Source organism: Trichomycterus rosablanca, chromosome 22 (assembly GCF_030014385.1).
Source record: "Trichomycterus rosablanca isolate fTriRos1 chromosome 22, fTriRos1.hap1, whole genome shotgun sequence".
Classification (NCBI taxonomy): Eukaryota; Metazoa; Chordata; class Actinopteri; order Siluriformes; family Trichomycteridae; genus Trichomycterus; species Trichomycterus rosablanca.
This window is the reverse complement of record NC_086009.1, coordinates 20,500,646-20,524,572: the sequence shown is the minus strand read 5'-3', so window position 1 is coordinate 20,524,572 and position 23,927 is coordinate 20,500,646. Positions and strand designations below refer to the sequence as shown.

Genomic DNA, 23,927 nt, shown 5'->3' with positions numbered 1-23,927 from the left:
CATTAAATCTAGACTTTTAATATGAGTCTGGTCTTACTGAAGTGCAAGATCAAACAGGAATGTTTCTGACGTCTTTTCATGTGAGCCAACTGGCTAAAGCAGTGTAACCGGAGTTGGACGCTCGCGTTGTTTATTTATAGTCGGTCTCTGCGAGTCGGACACTACCGTGGACATTTACGATGACGAGACGTGTCGGAGAGTGATTGAAGAAGCAGCTTACTGTAGTCGGTTCCTGTAAGTTGGGCTAGGATGCGAAAGGAGCGGGACTGTGTGGTGCCGGTGCGGGGCTGCCAGTCCTGCGTGTCTTCGATCAGGCGCTTCTTACCGCGATCGTTCGGGATAAAGGGGTAAATGTTCGCCGCCCGGACACTGTACCTGGGTTGAGGGGCAGACTGGTTAACGGCAGCCCTCTTACCGACACGGCACACCAATAGCACAAACAAGTCAGGCATGCTAACATGCTCTAGAATCAATCGATCATCTTTAGTGATCTACCAGAATGATCCGCTGCAGTGACCCCAAAATACAAAATACTGAAACTTAAGTCAACTGTAACATTCATTTCCCTACAAATATATTTTAAATGCCTATCTCATCTCAATCATCGATAAACAACAGCTGAAACATTTTCCCTATTACCAGGATTTTTTAAAAATGCATCCCACACAGACACAAACAAAACCATTCCAACACAAAAACAACCAGTAATCATCTTACACATCTTCCTGGGAGTCTATAACATTGCATATCTGGAGTAGCAGTGCCAACAGCGGAAAAAAAATTGGCCACCGAGTCTGCTGGGTGGAAAAAGGCCGGACTGTACAGAAATGGAGGAGCCTCATGTGCAAATCCACCGAGGCACGGGCGAAAAAGAAAAAAAAGGGTCAAAAGACTGCGCATGTGTCGGAAAGACCTGTGTGGCGCAGGTAAATATACCCTCCTCGAATGCAATCGGGATCCCAAGCAGCGGAGGACTAAGGGTAATTAAGGAGAAAATGCACAAATAAATAGAATAAAACTAATAAAACTACATTTAGCTTATGAAGTTTGGGCTCAATGTAACGCCTGCTGTACAGTTATTGGATCCATAATTGGAATCGAGACACATTGATTGGTTGATTGTTGAATATTAGTATCTGCGTTAGAGCTAAACAAAGTGCTGCTATTTATAAAAAAATGTTGTAAAAATGACGCTAGACCAAAAACACCTTCATCGATTCTTAGGAAGCCTTTTCTTATACTCATTTTTTGCGAAAGCTTTCCTCAGATGTGTGCTCTCGTTCTAAGATCACGTCTGGCCAAGTGAGACAACCTCATGCAACACGGCACACCTGCTGGCACAGAAATGATGCCATTTCTTAATAAAACTAATTACGTGTCCTCGTAATCTCTCACACAAGCGATCAGACAAGCGGCACACGAGCTTATCGGAGCCCCGTGCTCTCATCACTTACTTGTTATCATTGTACAAGTCCTCATAGAATCCCTCTCCTCTACTAAAGAAGGGGGACAGGAGGAAAGTAAAGACAGACAGAGAGAGAGAGAATGAAAACAAAAGGAAGAGCGATGCACACAGTAGTAATGACCAGGATGAAACAAAGTGAAACGTATGTCAATCACAGCTAATTAAATTGAATTCTAATGAAGAGCTGATGAACGGCCGTCGACGAGACACACACACACGGTACATAACAGTGGACTATTATCCAAACACAACATTTAGAACAGGAAAAGCTTGTACTAACTTGTCTATCACCTCCATCTGCGGAATAATAAAAGAAACAGAAAGAGAAAGAAAATTCATTTGTTTAAAAATGTTCTCAGTAACAACCAAGACACCAAGACGCAATAAGAGTCGTGCAGTTTGTGGTGCAGAATGCAAAGTGAATTCATGCTGTGAAGGAGCAGCTAGCCAAAATAAGCGCTCAGATTATCAAATGTTACCGCTGTACATTTATACTCGTGTTTTATCTTCTCCAAAACTAGAACACTTCAATGATTTATTTATTTAATAAGTTGTTTACGCCTTGTTTACACACGTAATACGGTTATATTCACGTCAAGGGGCGGCACGGTGGCTAAGTGGGTAGCACCGTCGCCTCACAGCAAGAAGGTCCTGGGTTCGATCCTCAGGTGTGGCGGTCCGGGTCCTTTCTGTGTGAAGTTTGCATGTTCTTGCTGTGTCTGCGTGGGTTTCCTCCGGGTGCTCCGGTTTCCTCCCACAGTCCAAAGACGTGCAAGTGAGGTGAACTGGAGATACAAAACTGTCCATATCACCTTTATACCGTTTCTGTCATGAATGTAACCAAAAAGTGTAAAACATGACAATAAAATCCTAATAAACAGCCTAACAAATATTCAAGACAAGAAGGGTCATTAATTCCCATCGAATATATCAGTCTATCGTCCTTGTCAAGCCTTGTTCTAATACGTTACCCAGCTTGAGGATGGATAGAACGATAATGTGTGGATGAAATAGTGGCCCATGAGCAACTGTACCCTGAAATGTTATTATTTTTATTATATTAGGATTTTAACGTCCTGTTTTAAACACTTTTGTTCCATTCATGACAGGATCGGTCGTTGCTGGTTACACCAGATTTATCAGTTCAAGTTTAATGTCAAACACAGTCACGGACAATTTTGTATCTCTGATTCACCTTACTTGCACATTTTTGGACTGTTGGAGGAAACCGGAGCTCCTGGACACGGAAAGAACATGCAAACTCCACACAGAAAGGGCCCGGACCGCTTCACTTTGGAATCGAACCCAAAACCTTCTTGCTCCAGCCACACAGTACCCTGAATGAAGTGCTAATGACGGCTTGAACATTTAAGGCCACTTTTATCCTCATAATTAAACCCAGAAGACTTTCCACAACTCCTTTACTCTTTTAAAAATAGACGTTTGCCGAGCATAACAACGATCCCAGGTTTAAACAATCAAGGACAGACATCATGTGGAAGAGATTTCCATAAATCTTTCATGGACAATTCCTTTAAGTAAATGGTTCACATTTATTACTCATTAGTAAGCAATATTTCTACAGTTTGCTTTACATTTCTTTTATGTAATTAATTTAATAATGCAGGACAAAAACAGAACAAACTTAAGTAATGTTGATTAAGTGTACCAAGAGTAGCCCCGGTACACAAACTGTTTTCCCAAAGCAGCTATTCGTGCAGTTCCAGCTGCAGAGGTTCACGGTCGAGAGGTTCGGTAACAAACTTGGTAGTAAAGCGAGCAGTAAAGTTCAGTCACACCACAGAGGGGTGCGCCTGTGCTCGAAGAGCTATAACAAATCATTTCCTACCGCCTGAACTAACAGAAAACCACTCTGACTGTGAACGATCTCTTAATAAAGTAAGAAAGGACCTTTCCAAGTAAGGTCGTCAAGTAATTCAGCACCGCGGCAGCAAGAGCATCCGGTGAGCTCAGCGGAATTTCGGGAGGGGTCGAGCTCTATAAACAGGCACGAACGTCAGGTTTAAAGTCAGGACTGACATGCACACCTCCTCGACCATGTACCACAGACCTTACTGGTCCCAATCGACTCGTTTTCAGAGCCTCTCGCGATCTAAAAGTTATTGTTCCCGATCTGGCAACCGAAGCAGCAGCATCTGCTGTTTGGAGTGTTTAAATAAAAAGGTTGGTTAAAAAGCCTGCTCGCTCTTTGGCACAGAGAGACGAGCGACTGTGCCGGTCCCTGAGGCCATAAAGAGGAAGCAGGGGGAACAGATTGGGACTGTATGCTACGCTCAGAGTGGTGCTCCAAATGTAGTATATGAGGTGTGGACACCTGGTTTCACACCTGATCTTATCCGAGGAGAACTTACAGATCCGCTCGGGTTCTGCTCGCATATTACAGCCAGGCTTAAACCCAGTTAGACAAAACGACGGTCTAATGGAGACCTGAACTGAACTTCATCCAATCATCATTTAACTTACTCACTCCCCGACAAGCTACTTAATGAAACAGAACAACTAAGATTTTACACAGGTTGTAGCCTAGTGAGTAGAGCTTTGGGCTATCAATTGAAAGGTTAAGAGTTCGAATACCAGCTCTGCCATGCAGCCACTGTTGGGTCCTTGAGCAAGGCCCTTAACCCTGTCTGCTCCAGAGGCGCCGTAAACTGGCTGACCCTGCGCTCTGACCCCTGCGCTCTGACCCCTGCGCTCTGACCCCTGCGCTCTGACCCCAGCTTCCAAACGAACTGGGACATGCAAAAAAAGAATTTAGTTTTACTGTACACCTGTTTATGTATATATGACAAACTGATATGGAAATGGGGGTGGGATGCCATTCGTACCACCCAGAAAGCAAAGCCAAGTATGCTCTGATAGGCTAGTCTCACCTGAAGAAACAAATCTGACAGGTCATGGAATAATTTTAGTATTCATGGCTAAGAGGTTAAGGCTTCCTTGGGGTTCGAAGCCTGCCTACTAGGGCTGGTAATCTGTATGGGCAGTAGTAGGTCAGCGGACTAGTAATGAAATGCTCACTGGTTCAAGTTCTACCCCTGCTAGGAAAGGATAAACAATTAACCCTCAATTGGATGTTAAATGTTGTTATTTTAAACTCTTTCATGCCTGTGGATGCAGAGTACTCTTGTCATGCTTGCAGTGTGTACAAATGCCTGAATGTCGCACCACTCAGGACTTCTGCTTTGCTTAAATCACTAATGATTGCAGGGGAAAATAATAATACTGCATAAAAATTCACTGCAGGATGCTCAGGAACTCTTCTTTTGCTTTTCATTCCTTCCTTCAGTCACTGTTGAATTGCTATTTCAGATAAATCCATGTCTAAACCAGCAATCACATCCTACCCACTTACAGCAGGGACTTTCTAATCCACAGGTTGATCGGAACCCTTGTTCTTGGTTTCACCTACCCGTTCTGAGAGTGCACTGTCCTGGCTGGTGCTGGAGCGCTGGAGTTCGGTGCGCTGGTGTTAGGTGCGCTGGTGTTAAGCTTGGGTGCGTATGTCACTGGTCTGATGACGGGCCCTGCACCCGAGTTATTAGTGGATGCGGAGAAAGGCCGTGCCATCTTGTTTACGGCTGTGCTGGGTGTGAAGGAGTACTTGGGCTGGGTGGGCGTAGCAGCAAGTGATCCCTGAGGGTCAAACACGCAACACACACACACACAACTCAAAACCATGCAGATCACACCAGGCAAATTAAGACTGTGTTCAAAATGGCATATTACGCAACGTCACACGAGGCCAGGTTCGACTGCGTACTGTGGCAGTGACAGTGATTTGCAGTATGAAAGAAATTCACTCCGATTGCACATATTTTACCACTCGACTGGATGACTTGCGTATACAGTTTACGAGTCAAGTGCACATACGGTCACATATGGACACGACTCGACTCCATTACCCGTCCAGGTATTTATTACGCGTCCAGTCTGGGGACGGTAGCTGAAGGTCGATGTGCCGTAATAGCATAGTGAGGAGTCACATAAGTAGTATATGATCTGAAGACGTTGCACACCATGCCATTTTAACCACAGCCTGTAAAGCAGCTTCAACAGAACGTACAATCCCAGAGCTTCAAATACAAATTAAAAAGCTGGATGCATTAAAATCCACGCTGAACTAAAAATGGATCATAGAAAAAAAACAATGGGACACAGACTCACAGAAATACCTGAACAATCCAGACAGATGTTTAAATCCGCCACAGGTGTGCTCTTTGTGTCTTTTTATTCAATACAATTCAGACTAAGTGCCAGAAGCTTAAGCTTTCTCTGACATGTTAACAGTTTTGCTGTAATTAATCATCACCTATTCAGCCTGAGCATGACAACCAGCCGAAAGCCCTGAAGTAGAATGAACACACCCTATTGTCTGAAATAAGATTTATCTTGGGTGCGGGCCAGACTTCACCTCTGTTTTCTGCCCCCTCTGCACTTAAACTTTGAGCAACTCCCTGAGCAGAGTCTAAAGCTTTAATGCAGCCAATAAGAGCTGTGCGTGGCTTTAGAGAGGCCACATGATGGAGCCATTTCACCCAAACTTAAATAGATTTTTAGTGGTATAGATGACAAACTTCACTGTGCAACTACATCTGATGCTGAACTTACTAGGTTTTTCAGCACCAACTCATCTTTCCCAGTATATACGAAAGAGAGGAGACTAGTGTACTCATGTGTGTCACCCAGATGTTGTCCAATGTCAGCGGTTTGTGTCAGACTATTATCAGTAGGGACAACAAAGTGACAGGTTTTATGCAAGATCATATTTGCTGCATTCAGCATGTGTAAAAGTGACTACATTTACATTTTCAGCATTTTGCAGACGTTTTTATCCAAAGCGACTTACACGACTGTGACAGTATATTGTCTAAGCAATTGAGGGCCCAGCAGCAGCAACTTGGCGATGGTAGGGCTTGAACCAGCGACCTTTCGATTACTAGTTCAGTACCCTTAACCACTAGGCTACAACTGCCCCACTAAACAATAAGCTGTAAGTATTAAGTATTTACATTTTAGACATTTAGCAGACGTCTTTATCCAAAGTGACTTACAGTACTGTGACAGTATACAGTCTGAGCAATTGAGGGTTAAGGGCCTTGCTCAAGGGCCCATCAGCAGCAACCTGGCAGTGGTGGGGCTTGAACCAACCATCGCTTGCCCTTCCAACTACCATCAGCGCAAAATTATATACCCACCTGACTTGTCGTATTTATGAGCGTGTAGAAATAAAACAACCTGCTGCAAAATCATATTAGCAGTTACTGACTTGTTTTAAATATGTGAACATGCAGCAATTTTTATATTTGATTCCTCGGTTTCTCTGGGTTTGTACATTCTGTTTCACTGCATCCATACATAAACTAAACAAAGTGGGTTTAATTCAGGTGCAGAAAACAAACTTCAGTGCATTAAAACAAGCAACAAAACACTCCTGCAGTGGAATAAAGAACTTTTACCTTCTGTTCACCGACTGGCTGGAGAGCTCTGTAGAGAAAGAGAAAGGAGAGAATTAACAGAATTTTACATCAGCTTGGGAGGAATGTGGTATTTCATTGTGATGTTGGGATTTTAATCATTTATGCAATGGATCCGTTTCTTTAATCAAAACACATTCATGAATTGCAGACAATCATAATAACCCAAAAGGTTTTAGAAGGTCATGCCACAAAGTTTGTAAAACATTGTAGAACTTGATCACTAAATGAATCATTAAAAAGTGTGTTTAATTATTCCGTCACAAAAATAACACTCGCTAAAATCCTCGACGTTTTATTCTGCAAATTCTGTATTAAAATCGAAGGATGTTTCAGTGGGTGTGTTTCTGGATGTGCACAAATGAAAGACGTACGATGGTCTGTTGCAGCACTATTATTTAGAGCAAGGATGGAGTTTCTACAGTCTCATTACACAGAATTACTGGTGCAAACTAAAACCAGCTGTAGATGATCATTCATTACATTTTCATCAACCGCTTTATCCTGGTTGGGGCCGCAAGGGGTCAATTTCAGCTCTCGGGCAAAGCAAGAGAAACAACATGCAGCGTTACTGATATTCCAAAAGCAGTGAGGCTTTATGCTGCCGCATTTCCTGCGCGGAACACAACTTCCTGTAACACTGCTGTATCGGTCATAGCGGTCTGGCCTCTATACGGCCTGGAATGCTTTAAAAACAGGGTGCAATGTGGACAAAACTATCAGAGACTAACAGAGAACAACCACAGGAAACAGGATGAGACAACAATACTGAGAGAAGCAGCTGAGTGAACACTATACACATGTACACCAGCGCATTCAGAGCCGAAAACAGAATTCTTTATTCAGGTTTGATGAACGTATAAACTGGCCAGGCCAGCATTCATTATTCCCAGTGTTAGAGGCTAACGCACCACCTGATGTTAAGGTCATTCTGCAAATTAAAATTTTTTTTAAAAATAAGGTGGTTACTACTTATAAAACTGAGGAATGATCATTGTTATGTATGAAATGTTTTTGAAATGTTGACCTCTTATTATTATTTATTTACTTTTATCTCTCTTTCTCTTGATAATTATTTGTATTGCTTATACACAGAAATGAAAGAATTGTATTAGTTTTAAAAAGGGTAGTCAAATTAAGCTAAAGCTTCAGACTACACCTTTTCGGTCAGTATTTTTTGTTATTTATTTAAACATTCAAACAATATGGATGTACACATGTTGAAAAAAACGAAATAAAAGATTCTAACTAAACTAATAAGGCCCTACCTAATTCACAGCTGTGAAAATCGCGTCACAAACTGTAAAATGAGCCTTTTCCCAGGTAACATGTAATTTGCAATAAAATTCAAGATGTAAGCTTTGTGTTTAGCGGTTTAACATTTTTAATTCACGTAGCGTCTAAGTGTCTCACATTTACTGGTTAATTTGGACTATGGGGAGTACAAGAAATCCTACGGCAATTCAGATAGCAATCGGTTAGTCGAAATGTTCAAGATGTCGAAGTGTAAAGCAGCTAAAAACACTTTTTTCCATTAATGCCATGTCACTGTTTTTTTTATGCATTTTCTCCCCATTTCCCTCCCGATTTAGCGCACCCAAGTTTGTCTTCCGATGCTCCCAGAGATACCAGATTGCCTCTACCGACACGTGTACAGCCCTCCTCTTCTCGCCCCTGCATTCTGCACAGGCGTCTCTTCCGCCAATCAGGGTCCTTACACAGCGTATGAACACCCACCCCGGTGGGCAATTAGTACCGAGGAGTTCGAAAACCGAGGTTCGAACCGAGGAGTTCAGAAACTCGGTTAAAGTGCAAGCGGAATATCCCGCTGCGCCACCTGGGCGCTACGCCATGTCACTGTTGCATTAATGCACCAGTAAAACTTTTGATGAACTGCTAGACAATTCGACTGATTTAGGAGCACAATTCTGAATGATTAAGTTCAAGTATTTTAGCCACACTATTGGTTAATAGGTGCACACTTTTAGAGACAAGAAAGGACCTTCCCCATGGTGTTGCATGGTGTAGTAAATAATTTGACAAGTTTGGTGTGATATAACGTTTGTAAACAGGTTAACCCACTCACAAATGTTCAACTGTTTTATTTTGTTGGTTTTTTAAAAACTCAGCATCTATTCCTGAATGATTTCAGGGCTTTGGAATCACAGACGTATTAAATGTGCACAAGGGCCGATTTAGTGATGGTAATAAAAAAAAGGTGATGGTAATAAAAACAAACGTCACCGGCACAAAACACTTTAATTACAGCCGGCACAGACAATACGCTCCGTAATCCACCAATTATCACCGACAACAAAGAAAATGCTGCAACAACAGAGTGGAAAAGTACAGAGCTTCTGTTCCTGTAAACTGCTCTCTCTGAGGACGACGGGTTAATCCTAAAGCTGCAGAGTGAAGCGGCACCACTTTACCTTCAACTTGGCGTCGCGGGTGGAGCTTTCAAATTGTTTATACGACACAGCTGAACGTGGCGCACAGCGCAGAGGAGAAACTGCTTCCTGTAGTTTCACAAAACCCCGAGATGTTTAATTTAACTTTAAAACAGAACATAATGTGTTAATGAATGTCAAACCTAAATGATCAGTGGTCGTGGCTTCGAAGTTCTTTAATCATAATTAAATTAGACTTTAAAATGGGAAAATGATATAAAGTTTCATGAACACACTTTCTTGTGTACGGGGGGGATTTCATCTTCTCACATGTCTAAATAACGATCATAGCAAAAGCTTTTTTTGTTTTGTTTAACGGTTAAAACTTAATACATTTTAAACAAACATGTGTGGGCGCTTGGGCAGTGCTGTGGTCTACCACACTGAGGTCCGGGTTCGAATCCCAACTGTGCTGTCAGCTGGCTTGACATCTACATTTACATTTTCAGCATTTATCAGACGCTTTTATCCAAAGCGACTTAGTTATGACTGAACAGGATATTGAGCAATTGAGGGTTAAGGGCCTTGCTCAGGGGCCCAACAGTGGCAAATTGGCAGTGGTGGGGCTTGAACCTGCAACCTTCTGATTGCTAGTCCAGTACCTTAACCACTGAGCTATCACTTCCCTATACATCTATACTAAAGCCCCCCTGCCTGCACCCAGTGTTTCCTAGTGGTACCAGACCTGCCGCGACCCTGACCAGGATAAATACATCTGCATGTGTATATTGTTTAAGCTTGCTGCTAGGAAACATTGTCTAGCCTTTAAAAAGAACCTCAGTGTTAAATCATTCACGCTATATCTTGGTCAGGGTCCAGTGGGTCCTGGAAACACTGGGCACAAGACAGAAAAACACTCACACACTGCGGTATGTGGATTAGCTGTTTTAATCTGGAACAATTTTTTGGAAGGTTGAAAGAAACCAAAATACCCAGATTGAAACCTACCGATAGTGGTGAACCCAGACACCCGCTCTGCCCACACTCATCAGCCACCTCAGAACCCATCGACAGATCGTCCAGTGAAGAACGAAGGACGACAATCGTCCTCGGGAACGAGGGATAGCCAAAGAGAGAGAGTTTATCTCCATATTTATGATTTAAAGTTTTATACTTCGGCACTTCATGCAACATCCTCCCACGGCCTGAAACCTAAAAGCTTAAACAAAACTGAGCTGGAGCACAGTGAGGTATATTTTTGTGATTAAGTAAATCAGCTGGTTGGCCTTCGTGTGCAGAAGAATTTCTTTAGCTGTAGATTAGAAGTAAATGTGTAAAAAAATAGTTCCAGAAAAATGTTCTCGTACTGTGATTTTCCTTTTCTTATTTTGCATTTTCACTCTCCATTACTAACAGCTACATGAGCTTCACTAGGAAATTCTCAAGTTGCCGGTTATCTCCTCACATACCAAAAAAGGAGACGCTTGTGCTGCTTGTGGTTTGGCTCGTTACTGAGGCTTTTCATCATCGCTGCGTGTCGATACGACAGCGGCGGCTTAATGACAGAGCATGCGAGGATGAAGACGCGAACAATGCGCAGTGTGTCTCACTTCCATTCCTCAGTACAGTAACGCTCTCCGCACCGACGGCTCGTCTCCTGGTTAAACGGCACGTACCCCGCACTCTTGTGGCTCCGGCTGGATTTGCTTGCAGTGCATTTTTAACCCCGGAAAACTACATTTAGAGAGCAGGGCTTTTTTTTCTTCATCCCACTTCAGTGGAATAAAGTGTAATCCTGTTTTAAACTGCTATTACAGGCCAGTACAGTCACGCACTCGAAGCTTCTACAGCACAGCACAGCACGTAGAAACACATTAATCCAAACAAAAGAAGAATTGGTATTATTTTATTCTACACAAAGGAGATAAAGAAAGAAAAATAAACCTTACTTAACAGAGAAAGTTGTTTACAGCTGTTTATCATGGAAACTGCTCGGAATGAACTGAAGTACTGAGGTTCGCGTCTCGAATGCCCTCGTAAACAAACATCTTCAGCCGTGTTTAGACTGGATTTCTTTAGCATTGGCACGTCCGTCTACTCATTAATGAAAATGGAATGTAAGCACGCTTTAACATTGAAGCTGTTGAACTTTCTGGTGTGAATTACCAACATTCAACTTTAAAAAGTTGATCTTGCTTTTGACCCAAGAGCAGAAACATGTCAGTGCGCCCTCAGTACCCGTCACAAGGCCGGATAAATTAAGGAGGGTTGAGTCAGGAAGGCTATCCATTTACATTTGCGGCATTTAGTAGACGCTTTAATCGAAACCGACTTACACTCATCACCGAATACAGTTCAAGCAATTGAGGGTTAAGGTGTGGCTTGAACCAGCAACCTTATGATTACTAGTCCAGTACCTTAGGTATAAGAACCAGAATGACCCATTCTGGTGACCCCTAAATACACCTATCAGACATGTTCCTACACTCACTGTCCATTTTATCAGCTCCACTTACCATATAGAAGCACTTTGTAGTTCTACAATTACTGACTGTAGTCCATCTGTTTCTCTACATGCTGTTTTAGCCTGCTTTCACCCTGTTCTATAATGGTCAGGACCCGCACAGGACCACCACAGAGCAGGTATTATTTAGGTGGTGGATCATTCTCAGCACTGCGGTGACACTGACACTGAGTGGATCAGACACAGCAGCGCTGCTGGAGTTTTGAAACACCTCACTGTCACCGCTGGACTGAGAATAGTCCACCAACCGAAAACATCCAGCCAACAGCGCCCCGTGGGCAGCGTCCTGTGACCACTGATGAAGGTCTAGAAGATGAGCGACTCAAACAGCAGCAATAGATGAGCGATCGTCTCTGACTTTACATCTACAAGGTGGACCGACTAGGTAGGAGTGTCTAATAGAGTGGACAGTGAGTGGACACGGTGTTAAAAAACTCCAGCAGCGCTGCTGTGTCTGATCCACTCATACCAGCACAACACACACTAACACACCACCACCATGTCAGTGTCACTGCAGTGCTGAGAATCATCCACCACCTAAATAATACCTGCTCTGTGCTGGTCCTGTGGGGGTCCTGACCATCGAAGAACAGGGTGAAAGGGGGTAACAAAGCATGCAGAGAAACAGATGGACTACAGTCAGTAATTGTAGAACTACAAAGTGCTTCTATATGGTAAGTGGAGCTGATAAAATGGACAGTGAGTGTAGAAACAAGGAGGTGGTTTTAATGTTATGGCTGATCGGTGTATACAGAAGCAGTGTGTGTGTGTGTGTGTGTGTGTGTGTGTGTGTGTGTGTGCATACCTGCTGAGTCTCAGAGGCAGAGAGTCAGTTGCTGCTCTGATGCTGTTCTGTGCTTCCACATGGGTCATTTCCTCAGCATTCGAGTCTCCAATAGACATGACCAAGTCTCCCACTCCCACTCCGGCCTGAGCCGCCTTTCCTCCAGGAATCAGCTGCAACACAGTCCAAAAAAAAAGATTATTTATATATATTTTTTAAAGATAGAGCCATTATTAATTGTAAGGAAGGTTAGTTTCCATTCAGGTACTTGTTAAAAGGTGATGAAGGTGCCTTTTGGAGCAGTGAAAGCCCACACAGAGTCTCAACCTCAGCATATAGGAGAAACCCCAGTCTGACCTCTCTATACGCAGACTGTTGATTGTCTGTTGGGACGCCCAGCCATGTCGGTGGCACAGCTAAGATTCGAGCTCGGATCTAAACGGTGGTTTACTCGCATTTATGACTGCTGCGCCACCCAAGTGCCTCTGAAATATTTATTCCTTATTTATTTGCTCTACTGTATCAGTTCAGAAGACACAAACAATAGCACTCGTCACAAGAAAGTAAGATTAGACCGAGCAGTATTTGTTCTTCCCGACAGCCTTCTTAAGTCAAGAGGCAGACGACAGATCTGTTTGTCAGTTTCAGAGGAAGACAACGGCCTTCAGAAGAGTGACTGAACACAGGGAGGTATTAAGGCTGACGACTGAGACAATCGAGACTAAACTGAACAGCACTGCTAAATCTTTTCCCCTTCAGCTAAAATGTGTATGAGATCTCTAATAAAACACTTCACTTGGTGCTTAAAGCAGAGAGAAATAATGCAGAGTGCCTGGCAGACCACCGTGTTCTGTAATCCTATGATCGATGAGAGTCTGTAAAAAGGCGATCTGAAGGATCCCACAGTTCCTCGCTGTGTTTTCTTGTGCTCCCCGCTTGCCAAGAAGTGCTAGATAAGACAGGCTTATCAACGAGCTGTGCTCATAATGGCACCCTCGAGACTAAGAAAACTATGAGGACAAACTAAACAAAGAAAGGGATTTCTGTTTATGAGCAGTCTTTCTCTGCACGACAATAGAAAGGAAACTTCAGGGCACAGACCTGCAGACAGGAATAACAGGACCGGCAGTAGACAGTAATACTGTACAGATGAACATGAAAGACTTTGAGCAAGCTATAGAGGCGCTACAGCGTTGTTAGGCGTGTCACAAACAGGAAACGCTTACATGTATGTGTACGGCTGCTAATGTGGACTCGATGTCTACCGCCTCTTTGAGGTCTGTGTGTTCTGTACGGAGTGTACAGTGCACACACAGCTGTATGTTCACAACAAAAACGTTAGCAAGGACACTCAGGACTCCACAACCTCTACGATATAAAACATTTCAATATAAACCCTGCATTTCAATAAAAAACATACTGAAACTAAACCAAATTTGCCCCTCAGTGTAAATATTATTCACATTTAGTGAAGTGCGGCTGTGCAGTTATTTGTACTTCAAGCATTGACATTTGTGGCCCTTCTAATTTAAACAAAACAACTAAATGATATAGAACATAATTAGCTAACGGACTAAATATTAGATACACATTTCATTGACCTACACCTCAAACCTTCATATCCTACCTACATCACTAACCTGGCTACACTATCTAACTGTGGAAACTAGTAATGCCTGGTTCACACGACACGATTTTTGCCCAGATTTTGGCTCACCGACCGGTCGGCGCTAGATTTGCCGGCTCGGGAGCAACTTGGCGATCGAAACTCGGCTCTCAATCGCTGTGTGTGATCTACTCAACAACTCGATCCGAGCGGCTCACCGAGCACCCGCGAAGAAATATATCTAGCTTGTCAAATATCTGGATCAGAGTCGCCCGACTGGCAATGAACAGCCAATGAGAACGCAAGATACGATGTGAGGGGAAATGCAGGGGAGGAGTGTAAACAGGTGGGACAGGGGGATAATATAGTTTATATCAGAATACATCAGCACACACACACACGTTTTACAGTATTTCTGACCTGATCGTTCTCTACAAAACATCAACGTCGCATTGCAAAAAATATTTATTAACCTCCAACTCACTATAGAACAATCCATGCTGCTCGTGTTGCCAAATCCACTCAGATTCATTTATTTTTTTCTCCTTGATTTTACGCTGCACATCAGCGCACAAACTTTGATCGCTCGCTACTTGTTGACGTGCATTTTTGGACGTGGTGACTTCTCACGGTTGTTTTCGTGACAGAACGTAGTTTGGGAGACGAGAGAAGCTCGCCTGCGATTCCAGTTGGTGATAGATGGCGTAGTGTGTGACCCCCTATCACCGATCAGTCGTGTAGCGTGAGAGCCACACTGACTTGAAAGACTCCCGATTACAAGAGATCCAGTCGTGTAGTGTGAACTGTACAGCGACCCGACAAAGGAGGAAAACTACTTACCTTACTGAGGAAACTACTTCAACATTCACAACTGCACAGATGTTCTTCACCACGTCATTCATTCATTAAGCACAACAAAGCAAACTCAATAATAAGTGCAATAATAATCCAACGGTCATTTGATCACTCATGCACTGACTGATGCTATGGAGACCTTTCCAAAATAAATCCCAGATTACATCTCTGACCCATGTTTCTCAGTAAGGAGGTCTGATCCAACACTGGTACCTTGTGGATGTAAGTGTTCCTGTTTAAACTCTGAATCAAAACCACATTTGATGAGATCCAGCTTTGGGACATCTGCAGCACACATGGGTTACAGACCCCTATGGTAATCTTGGATCATTTCCTGTACTGAACCCCTCCCTGAAAAACACAACCCAAATACGGCATCAAGACCTCGATACCATTCGTTGATTTGTCTGACCACAAACTCGGCAGAGCAGCCTTGTGAACAGCAAACGTCTTCATAACGTCTTCATAATGCATTCGAACAGCCATGAATGCTTTGTGGTGGAATGATGAAGCTTTGTCCAAGAGGAAAATCTTTCAGCTCTTTAAAACAATTGAGAAAATCTACTTCACAGTCTGTCTGTGCTCCCCAAACACGCTTTAAATGTCATTTAAATCTGATTACGCTCGGGTAGTGCAGCAGTCTGTTACGCTGGTCCACCACTACTGACTGAGATCCAGGTTTGAATCTCAGTGGTGCTATTAGCCAGCTGTGTTTCTACACAGACATAATTAGTGGTCTGGCCGAATCCCAGTGATGGATTGAAGCCCTGTCCAGGAGATCCTGGACTTCATCCAGCATCTAGAAAGCCTTTATTTGGCATATATACATGTACACGAGTACAATACGACGAGACTGAGGTCCGGCACCAACATGGCCAATTTTTAATCTCCCGAAGCACATGAATGGGACTGTTAAGATGCTGTTTGACCAATCGAGTTCTGAGCCGAGATAACAGGCAAATACTCAAGTACTTAAGTGGTGCAAAGAGGTGATTTTGTCAAATAAAGGTGCACCGTTTTAATCTGCTGTTTAAAGTAATGTGCACTTTAGACATTTCTATGATTTAGCAACATCAGTAACATCTGCATTACATTTTAAATAGCTACACAGAATGTTTCCTTTAAGACGGCACAGGCGACTGTGGTTATAGATGCATTTATGTCAAAGAATAAAGTTGTATCAGAATGAGTAAGACTACTGAAAGTGAGAGTTTGATGAAGTGAATAAATGAAGTGTGTACAGAAGGACACTATGCAGGGTGCTGAGGCACAGAGGTCAACACTGATGGACAGAAGCACCTGCTAACCAAGCTCAGGTTCAGAGCAGCTGTTCCACCACTTAAATCGAGACGGAAGGGAAGCGCTGAGCTCAGGCCTTTCATACGAAACCGTAAACGTCACGAGTACAGCCGACCGCAGAGGTAAAAGCAGAAAGTTCCACGTGTACAGAACACACCAGAACTGCCAAGTTCTTTAATTAAAGGTTCAATGCCAGAGCAGAAGATACACATGTAGTCCATTCCACAAGGTATTACAAGATGTTAGCAAGAACAACAGGAGGGAACCACAGCACGCACAGCTAGACAGATTCACATCATAATAGCTTTGATTTACTACCAGATCACTTTGATCTGCATATAAAGGACAGTGAGCATTAGCAGAGAAAACGAACTAGGTCAAGTTCGAGAAAAAGTCTAACAATTCTAGTTCCTAACCTCTATATATTTCTGAAAATAATATTAGTTTTGGGTCTATTTATAGGACAAAAACTGTCTGATGGAGCATTTTAGATGATCTGCAGCGTAGTGCCAGTTCTGATTAACATATTAAAAAGAAAATAAAGTAATTAAACACTAAGATGTGCAGACGTTTGTTTCCTGTATGCATAATTTTAGAAGAGGGTGCTCAGGTGTCCAATTCAGCTTGATTCCAGGGTTTGAATCCCTAACAGTGCTATCAAAGGTGTTTTACTGCATTGCATTGAGTGATGCCGGGTTAGTCTGACCCACTGTGACCACTGTGACCCTGACCAGTATAAACATAAAATTCAGCCAATAAACAATAACTGAGCTTTAAAAAAAAAACATTAAAGGGATTAAATCATTTGCTAAACAACATAAATGGAAATGAAAAAGATGCAGAGCCACAGCAAACAGTTTAAGGAAGCGTGTCAGTACAACAGTTCTATCATCTGCAAGTGGAGTTTGTGGAAGAACAAACCGTCTCTGAAAAGGTTTTACAAGCTTAATAAAGGTAAGAGAGGGTTGTAAAATTTGTACACAAGTGTTGAGAGAAGTTAAAATAATGTTGCAACACATCAAGAACAACAGCACTGCAACAAAGTACGATCGTTATTTATAAATCCACACGTCCGGTTCATATTTAGCAGCACAGTGTGGAAAAAAAAATGTGTAAATGTTTTATGGACTGTAAATGTAAGTAAATTAAAAAACAAAACAAGGTTAAATTGTTTTAGTTTTTCCCTCACTATTCATCACAGCTACAAACTACAGTAGGTCTGTTTTATAATTTACGCTTAGCATTAAACGGAATCATATCAGCAAGAAATGACAAATTTTATGAGCGGAACAGTTTCAAACTGAGCGCTTGTCAAGTTTATCTTCCTCACAGTTCATTAACTGTCAGGAGTAACGGGTGCTTAGGGACCTACGGGAACCATCATCGGCAGAACGGAGCCACACGCACGGATCACGTTAAAAAGTCACAAAGCTGATAGAACACAGATTCTGATCAGGAATTAAAAAACTGTGATTACAGATCAGAAGAAAACAAAAAGAGTTAAACAATCCACTACATTATAAACAAAGTCCCGGTCACACCAGAAACTTGGCATTTTTATTAATCGGCAAAATAAAAGCGATCGTTTAGGGTGAAAATGCAAATAGTAGATTTTTAATAGAAACTTAGTGGACATTTAAACTTCGATTTGCAGATTTCATTGCATCAGTACTGTTATGTCAAAGCACCAACAAGTTTGGTGGATCCTGGAGGTCGAGGGCAAACAACAGGCCGCTGTGTACGGTCAGGAATGGGACAGCGTGGTGTTAAAAATGCCAGGAATGTGGACATTCAAGCAGTGGAACAGAAGAGAGGAGGAGCGCACCAGTTTATCAGAAAGAACACAGAGGGGGAGAACATACAGACACATAACGACCCCCCACACAGCCCGTAATCATCAGCCAAGAGTTCAGCCGTCCGCCAGACTTTCTTTAAGCACAACCGAGATTAATGTGTTGAGGAATCTGATTATGGAATCGCTCTTCGACTCTCTTGATGATCGCAGCACTAGATACATGCTGCTGCCCAGATCGGCTAACGGGCAATACATCACACGGGCACGGACGAGGAAAAAAAGCATTCATCTTTCAGTGAGGTGCATATTCATAAATTCTACCAAGATGAATGATCCTCCGATCTGTGGTTTTGTCCAGACATGTAATGGAGTGAGTGAAGCAGTATAAATCTCATCACATGTATCTAAAGATGACGCACAATATGTATCACAATGTTGAGGTTTGCTGTGGTTCTGCCGTCAGGCTGTGGTGCTGTGATGGTGCGGTTTTGCTGGCAAAAACAGCCAAGCCAGTGGGAGATGCGCACTTATCAATGCACTCTCAGTGCCAGACCAAAAATCATACGATAAAAAGAAGTCATAAGATGAACCAGCCTTTTTATCATTTTACTACGTGGCTAGATGAATCACTCAGCCATAAAGTCCCTCGTTCACACCATTATAAGCTTGAACATGAAGCAGTCAGCTGGTGTGATCAGATTCCTGAACTAATTCATTATCATGTCACTCAATACATGGCGGCAGAGGTGTGGCACGTTTGGTAGCTTGAATGCAGTCTGGGCCGCCATCAAGACACACTCAAGTTCCTTGGAACAGAAGTTGTTTACTGGCGTCATGGAAGAACCTCTGAATTTGCCATTTACCATCATATTAATGTCACTTGTGTCCTCCTGCATAAAGAATTTATGCTAAAACACAAAAATGACAAGATCCACCCACAAACCGCTTAAACATGCAGTGAAAACTACAACTGGGCGAAGGATTAACACCCTGTCCAGCGTCTAGTCTTGTACTGCACTGTAGACCCATTACTTACTGAAGATAAAGTGTTAACTGGACAAGCTCCAAAATGCAGCATGAATATTAAGTGTTAAAAAAAAATCAGGGATGTTTCTCGTGTACCAACTCCTATACTAACCCAAAAGACTGGATCTGTATCAGATTAACTTTTTTTAGACTTCATCCACAGTGTTTAATACTTTCGATTGGTCTGCTGTTTGTTTGTTTGTTTGTTTATTAGGATTTTAGCGTCATGACAGAAACGGTAGTTACTCGTTACACAAGATTCATCAGTTCACAAGTTTTAAAGTCAAACACAGTCGTGGACAATTTTGTATCTCCGGTTCACCTCACTTGCACGTCTTTGGACTGTGGGAGGAAACCGGAGCACCCGGAGGAAACCCACGCATACATTGGGAGTACGTGCAAACTACACACAGAAAGGACCCGGGCCGCGTCATCTGGGGATCTAACCCAGGACCTTCTCGCTCTGAGGCGACCCACTGAGCCACCGTGCCGCCCAGTCGGGGATTCTCCTTAAACACCAGAGTGCACAGAGACCAATACTAAATAAGACCGGATCTGTATCAGATTGACATGTTCAGACTTCATCCACACACAGTGTTTAATACTTTCGATTGGTCTGCCGTTGCCTGATATGATCGAGATCATCCAGGTGAACGTGTCAACACAGGATCAAAAATCCTGAAGCACATCCCCAAAACACTGGTGATGTTTGGCATCACGTGCTTGCAGAGATATTTACTCATGGCTCATTTAGCGTGTGGATTTCAAATGTGGACCAACAACACGGACATTCCTCATCCAAATACAGTATGTCCTATGTACCATCATGACTCCAACCACTACTCCTACTTCAACATCGTGTTAAAAACAACAACCTCCCTAATCAGAAGTGGCTAAAAGAAGAAAAAGCACTTTTTTTAATCCAGACTTTCAGCTGATGATGGAAAGACGCGTCTGTGAAATCTTACTGGAGTCTTAGAGACGGGCTCGAGAGGAGGGAGCACGTACTGACATGCTCTAGTTATAGCGCAACACCTGGCACCATTATGAGCACTATGACTGACTGTCACTTGCGACATGAGGTCACTGCAAGACCCGAAAACAGATGTACTGTATGATGAATGGCTAACAACCAGGTGATTCAGTCTGTCACCAGTCCTGACCTAACTATTACCTCCTTATAGACGTCAAAACAGATGCTAGAGGCCCTGGGGGTGGTTACATGAGGCATCAGATCATAAACTCGTAAAAAAAAATGAGCTTAAAATACAAAAGCAGCCTCTGAGCCCATGGTGATGTAAAGCTTGCCTGACTATGGGCAGTACCACGGCTGTGTTCAGGCAGGTTGTAACGCATGGCAGATATTTTTTTTCTCATGGTTCTTGGGTTACGTGACCGACTGAGCAAATTATCGCTCAGCATAAGCGATGGATCGGTGCCTAGTGAGAAGAAAAGTCTATTCCTACTATAAGCTGCCCACGTTAACAGGAAGACAACATTTGTTATGCAAATTGACCAACAGTCTGTGGTCAGTGTGTAGATACTGGAGTGCAGGGGCAGATGTACCAACAGCAAAGCCTTTTTTAATAACACGCCACTCACTGACTGATGATTTGCAGAGACATAATAATGATAAAGCAGAACAGCCAAAAACAGAAGCTTAATAGTAGGCGATGAAAGAAAGCTAAAGAAAGGAACACACACACAATTTGTGATTATATAAAAAGAACACAACTTGCATGTCACACTAACAATCAACATGGACTCTAGGTTTTTTAATCAGGACAAAAATAAATATTTAGGACATTAAGTCCTTCTGCTATTCAAGAATAGCTGTGGCTCTTCCACATATCACATTATCTTTCTGCTTTCCTCATATTTAAGGGTTGCCATAGTAGATAATGCTGGTCCGTATACCCAATTCGGCACAGCGCGGCTCCCAATGGCTAGGATGTTCAGTCACCCCCTCCCGCTCCCTTATATATGTATATGTACGTATGTAAACTTCACAGGACCCAGATTTACGATACTGTTCAGCAGGCGGTGCACAATCCACTTCAACACCTCATTCATTTAATAAGTGGTTTGTTAATTAGACCATTTTCCAAGCTGGCAAACTACACAGAAATGCCCCCCTGGGACGGGAGGGTGTTAAACTGACCTGCTATACTGTGGCTCAGTGCAAACTCGATAACAGATTAAAGAACCCCCAATAAATTGCATTAAACAACTGAACATATAAGGTCAGGAAAGTGAGTCTGGTTCAATACAGAGCTGCGAACGCAGCAATAAGAAACGATTCGCTGACCTTTAGGTGAGGACGAGGCATCCCAGAAACCAAACAAACTCATAACATATCCTTGTGAGGAGAGAGGAGAGTGTTGTACAGAGCTTCAGCATTTGGGTCTGATATCAAGCAGTGACATGTTTGAGAAGGAATGCGCGTGTTGAAACGGACCTTGCCTAGCAGGGAGCATACGGTTCTCATTATTTCTTTTGTTTCATTTCCTTTTCGGGATTTGCTCGATGCCACTGCGAGTTTATGGACGTGAAAGCCACGGCAGTTCACGAATCAGTACCTTTCGATGAGCTTGGGTAATGAACGCAGGAGAAAATACTCAGCTTGTTTAGTACAGTGGATGATTAGAGCTGCGTCACATGTTATGATGCAAGTAGGACCTGCTATATAGTTTAGTCTTGTTTGTAAAACATGACGTTAAAATCCTAATAAACAAACACACTTGGGTTACATTCATGACAGGAACGGTAGTTACTCATTACACGAGGCTCGTCAGTTCACAAGTTTATATCGAACACAGTCATGGACAATTCAGAGTCTCCGATTCACCTCACTTGCATGTCTTTGGACTGTGGGAGGAAACCGGAGCACCCGAAGGAAACTCCTCACAGAAAGGACCCGGACCGCCCCACCTGGGAATCGAATCCAGGACCTTCTCGCTGTGAGGCGACAGTGCTACACACTAAGCCACCCTCACAACAGCATACATATCAGAGCTAAATAAAGAGCGCTGGTGTCCTGAATACTGAATTAGCAGCATTCAAAACCCCTGGTGGACAGATGTTATGCCGAATTCTGCGAGGAACAAAACGCACGCTTTAATTTATGTTAGGAACCCCCTTGCTTATGGTAGGTACTCATACTTCATTGTTGATTTTAGCAAATATGATCAGCTTTAAGACCTGAGTGACTTTGATAAAAGCCAAATCATTAAAGCCAGACGACTGGTATCTCTGGCATCACTGGGTCGAAGTATCACTACCAAGGTACCACTGGGAGGAAGATACCCAGTTCACATCCAGGTGAAGATGCACTTTTTAGTACAGGAGGTAGAAGATGAAGGGCACTCACCCTGGACACGGTAAGAGGCATGTTGAAGTCCTTCCCTCCCTGGAGCCGGAAGCCCCAGGGTGCCGGCCCGCCGAGCGTCACGCTGTAAACTTTCATGGCCTGAGTAAAGAAAGAGAGAGGAGAGATGATGAGGTGATGGATGAACAGTAATAGCTGGATGATGGCCTGCAATAACTGCCGAAAGCAAAACGAGGCAGATTCAATGGAGGTTTTGGAGATTTACGATCTACTAGAGGTACCATCGTGTTTTACAGTTATTATTTTTCTATCTCAGGGCTGGGGGCTGTTTTGGGAGAATGGATTGGTATCATGTTCAGGGTGTGTTACTACATACTGGTCATGATTTAGGGGAAACCAGACTCACCGTATATAATAATAAATGTCATTTTTATCAACCGTATTATCCTAGTCAGGGGCACAAGGCAGAAACACACTGGACATGGCACCAATCAATCACAGGGCTTTGGCCATACCACCAATCATTGCGGAGATCTGGGTTCGAATAGACTGCTGCACCACTCAAGCGCTTACAGTTCTTAATAATAAACATATTTCAACAATAGTTTCCAAAAGCTTACATCTCCACTCTACAAACAGTACACCACATAAAATAAATACTACTACTGCTGCTCTGGGTTCTCAGTATGTTTTATTGCCATACCAGCATCTATGACGACGTTAATCGCACATACTTGGAGATACGTCATGATTTATGAATGAATTTCATTAATAATCTTTTTGGGTGGTATTTTGAGAACCCAGACACCAACAGTACTGAACTTGCTTGTCGTTGTTTATGTATTACATGTATTTTGATGGACAAGTATGGACACAACATTGCAAAAGGGAATAATTTGAGCAACAAGACCCCGAATTCATACCAGATGCTTTTTACATGCGCTACTAACAACAAGCACATGGGATAATCCATTTTTACACTGTTAATACCATTACAAACACATCCAGCAAGAATCAGCTGACAGCAGGCATAGGGACAGTTAACAACCAGCAGATCTGTGTATATATATATATATATATATATTTGTGTCATTTATTATAAATTATAATGATTAAAAGAAGGTTCAGTATTTTACTGACCAGGATAAATCACACCAACAAGAAATACAGAATTTAACTTCTTTCAACACAAATATACACCGATCAGCCATAACATTAAAACCACCTCCTTGTTTCTACACTCACTGTCCATGTTATCAGCTCCACTTACCATATAGAAGCCCTTTGTAGTTCTACAATTACTGACTGTAGTCCTTTCATGCTGTTCTTCAATGGTCAGGACCCCCCACAGGACCACCAC

At 42.7% G+C, this 23,927-nt stretch overlaps 1 protein-coding gene across 3 annotated transcripts in view; it reads right to left on the bottom strand.

The window, feature by feature from the left end:
* The window catches only part of pdlim7 (PDZ and LIM domain 7), a 45,892-nt gene that overhangs the window by 17,873 nt on the left and 4,092 nt on the right, over window positions 1–23,927 (bottom strand). For 2 of the 3 annotated variants that reach the window (XM_063018417.1, XM_063018418.1), the window contains exons 2-5: window positions 22,610–22,708; window positions 12,680–12,831; window positions 6,943–6,970; window positions 4,896–5,119 (exon numbers count right to left, since the gene is read on the bottom strand). In XM_063018417.1, coding sequence (XP_062874487.1) covers window positions 4,896–5,119; window positions 6,943–6,970; window positions 12,680–12,831; window positions 22,610–22,708 — 503 coding nt within the window. Of the gene's footprint in view, window positions 1–220; window positions 376–1,454; window positions 1,497–1,745; window positions 1,763–4,895; window positions 5,120–6,936; window positions 6,971–12,679; window positions 12,832–22,609; window positions 22,709–23,927 lie in introns of all 3 variants that reach the window. The other variant, XM_063018419.1, reaches the window with a different exon arrangement.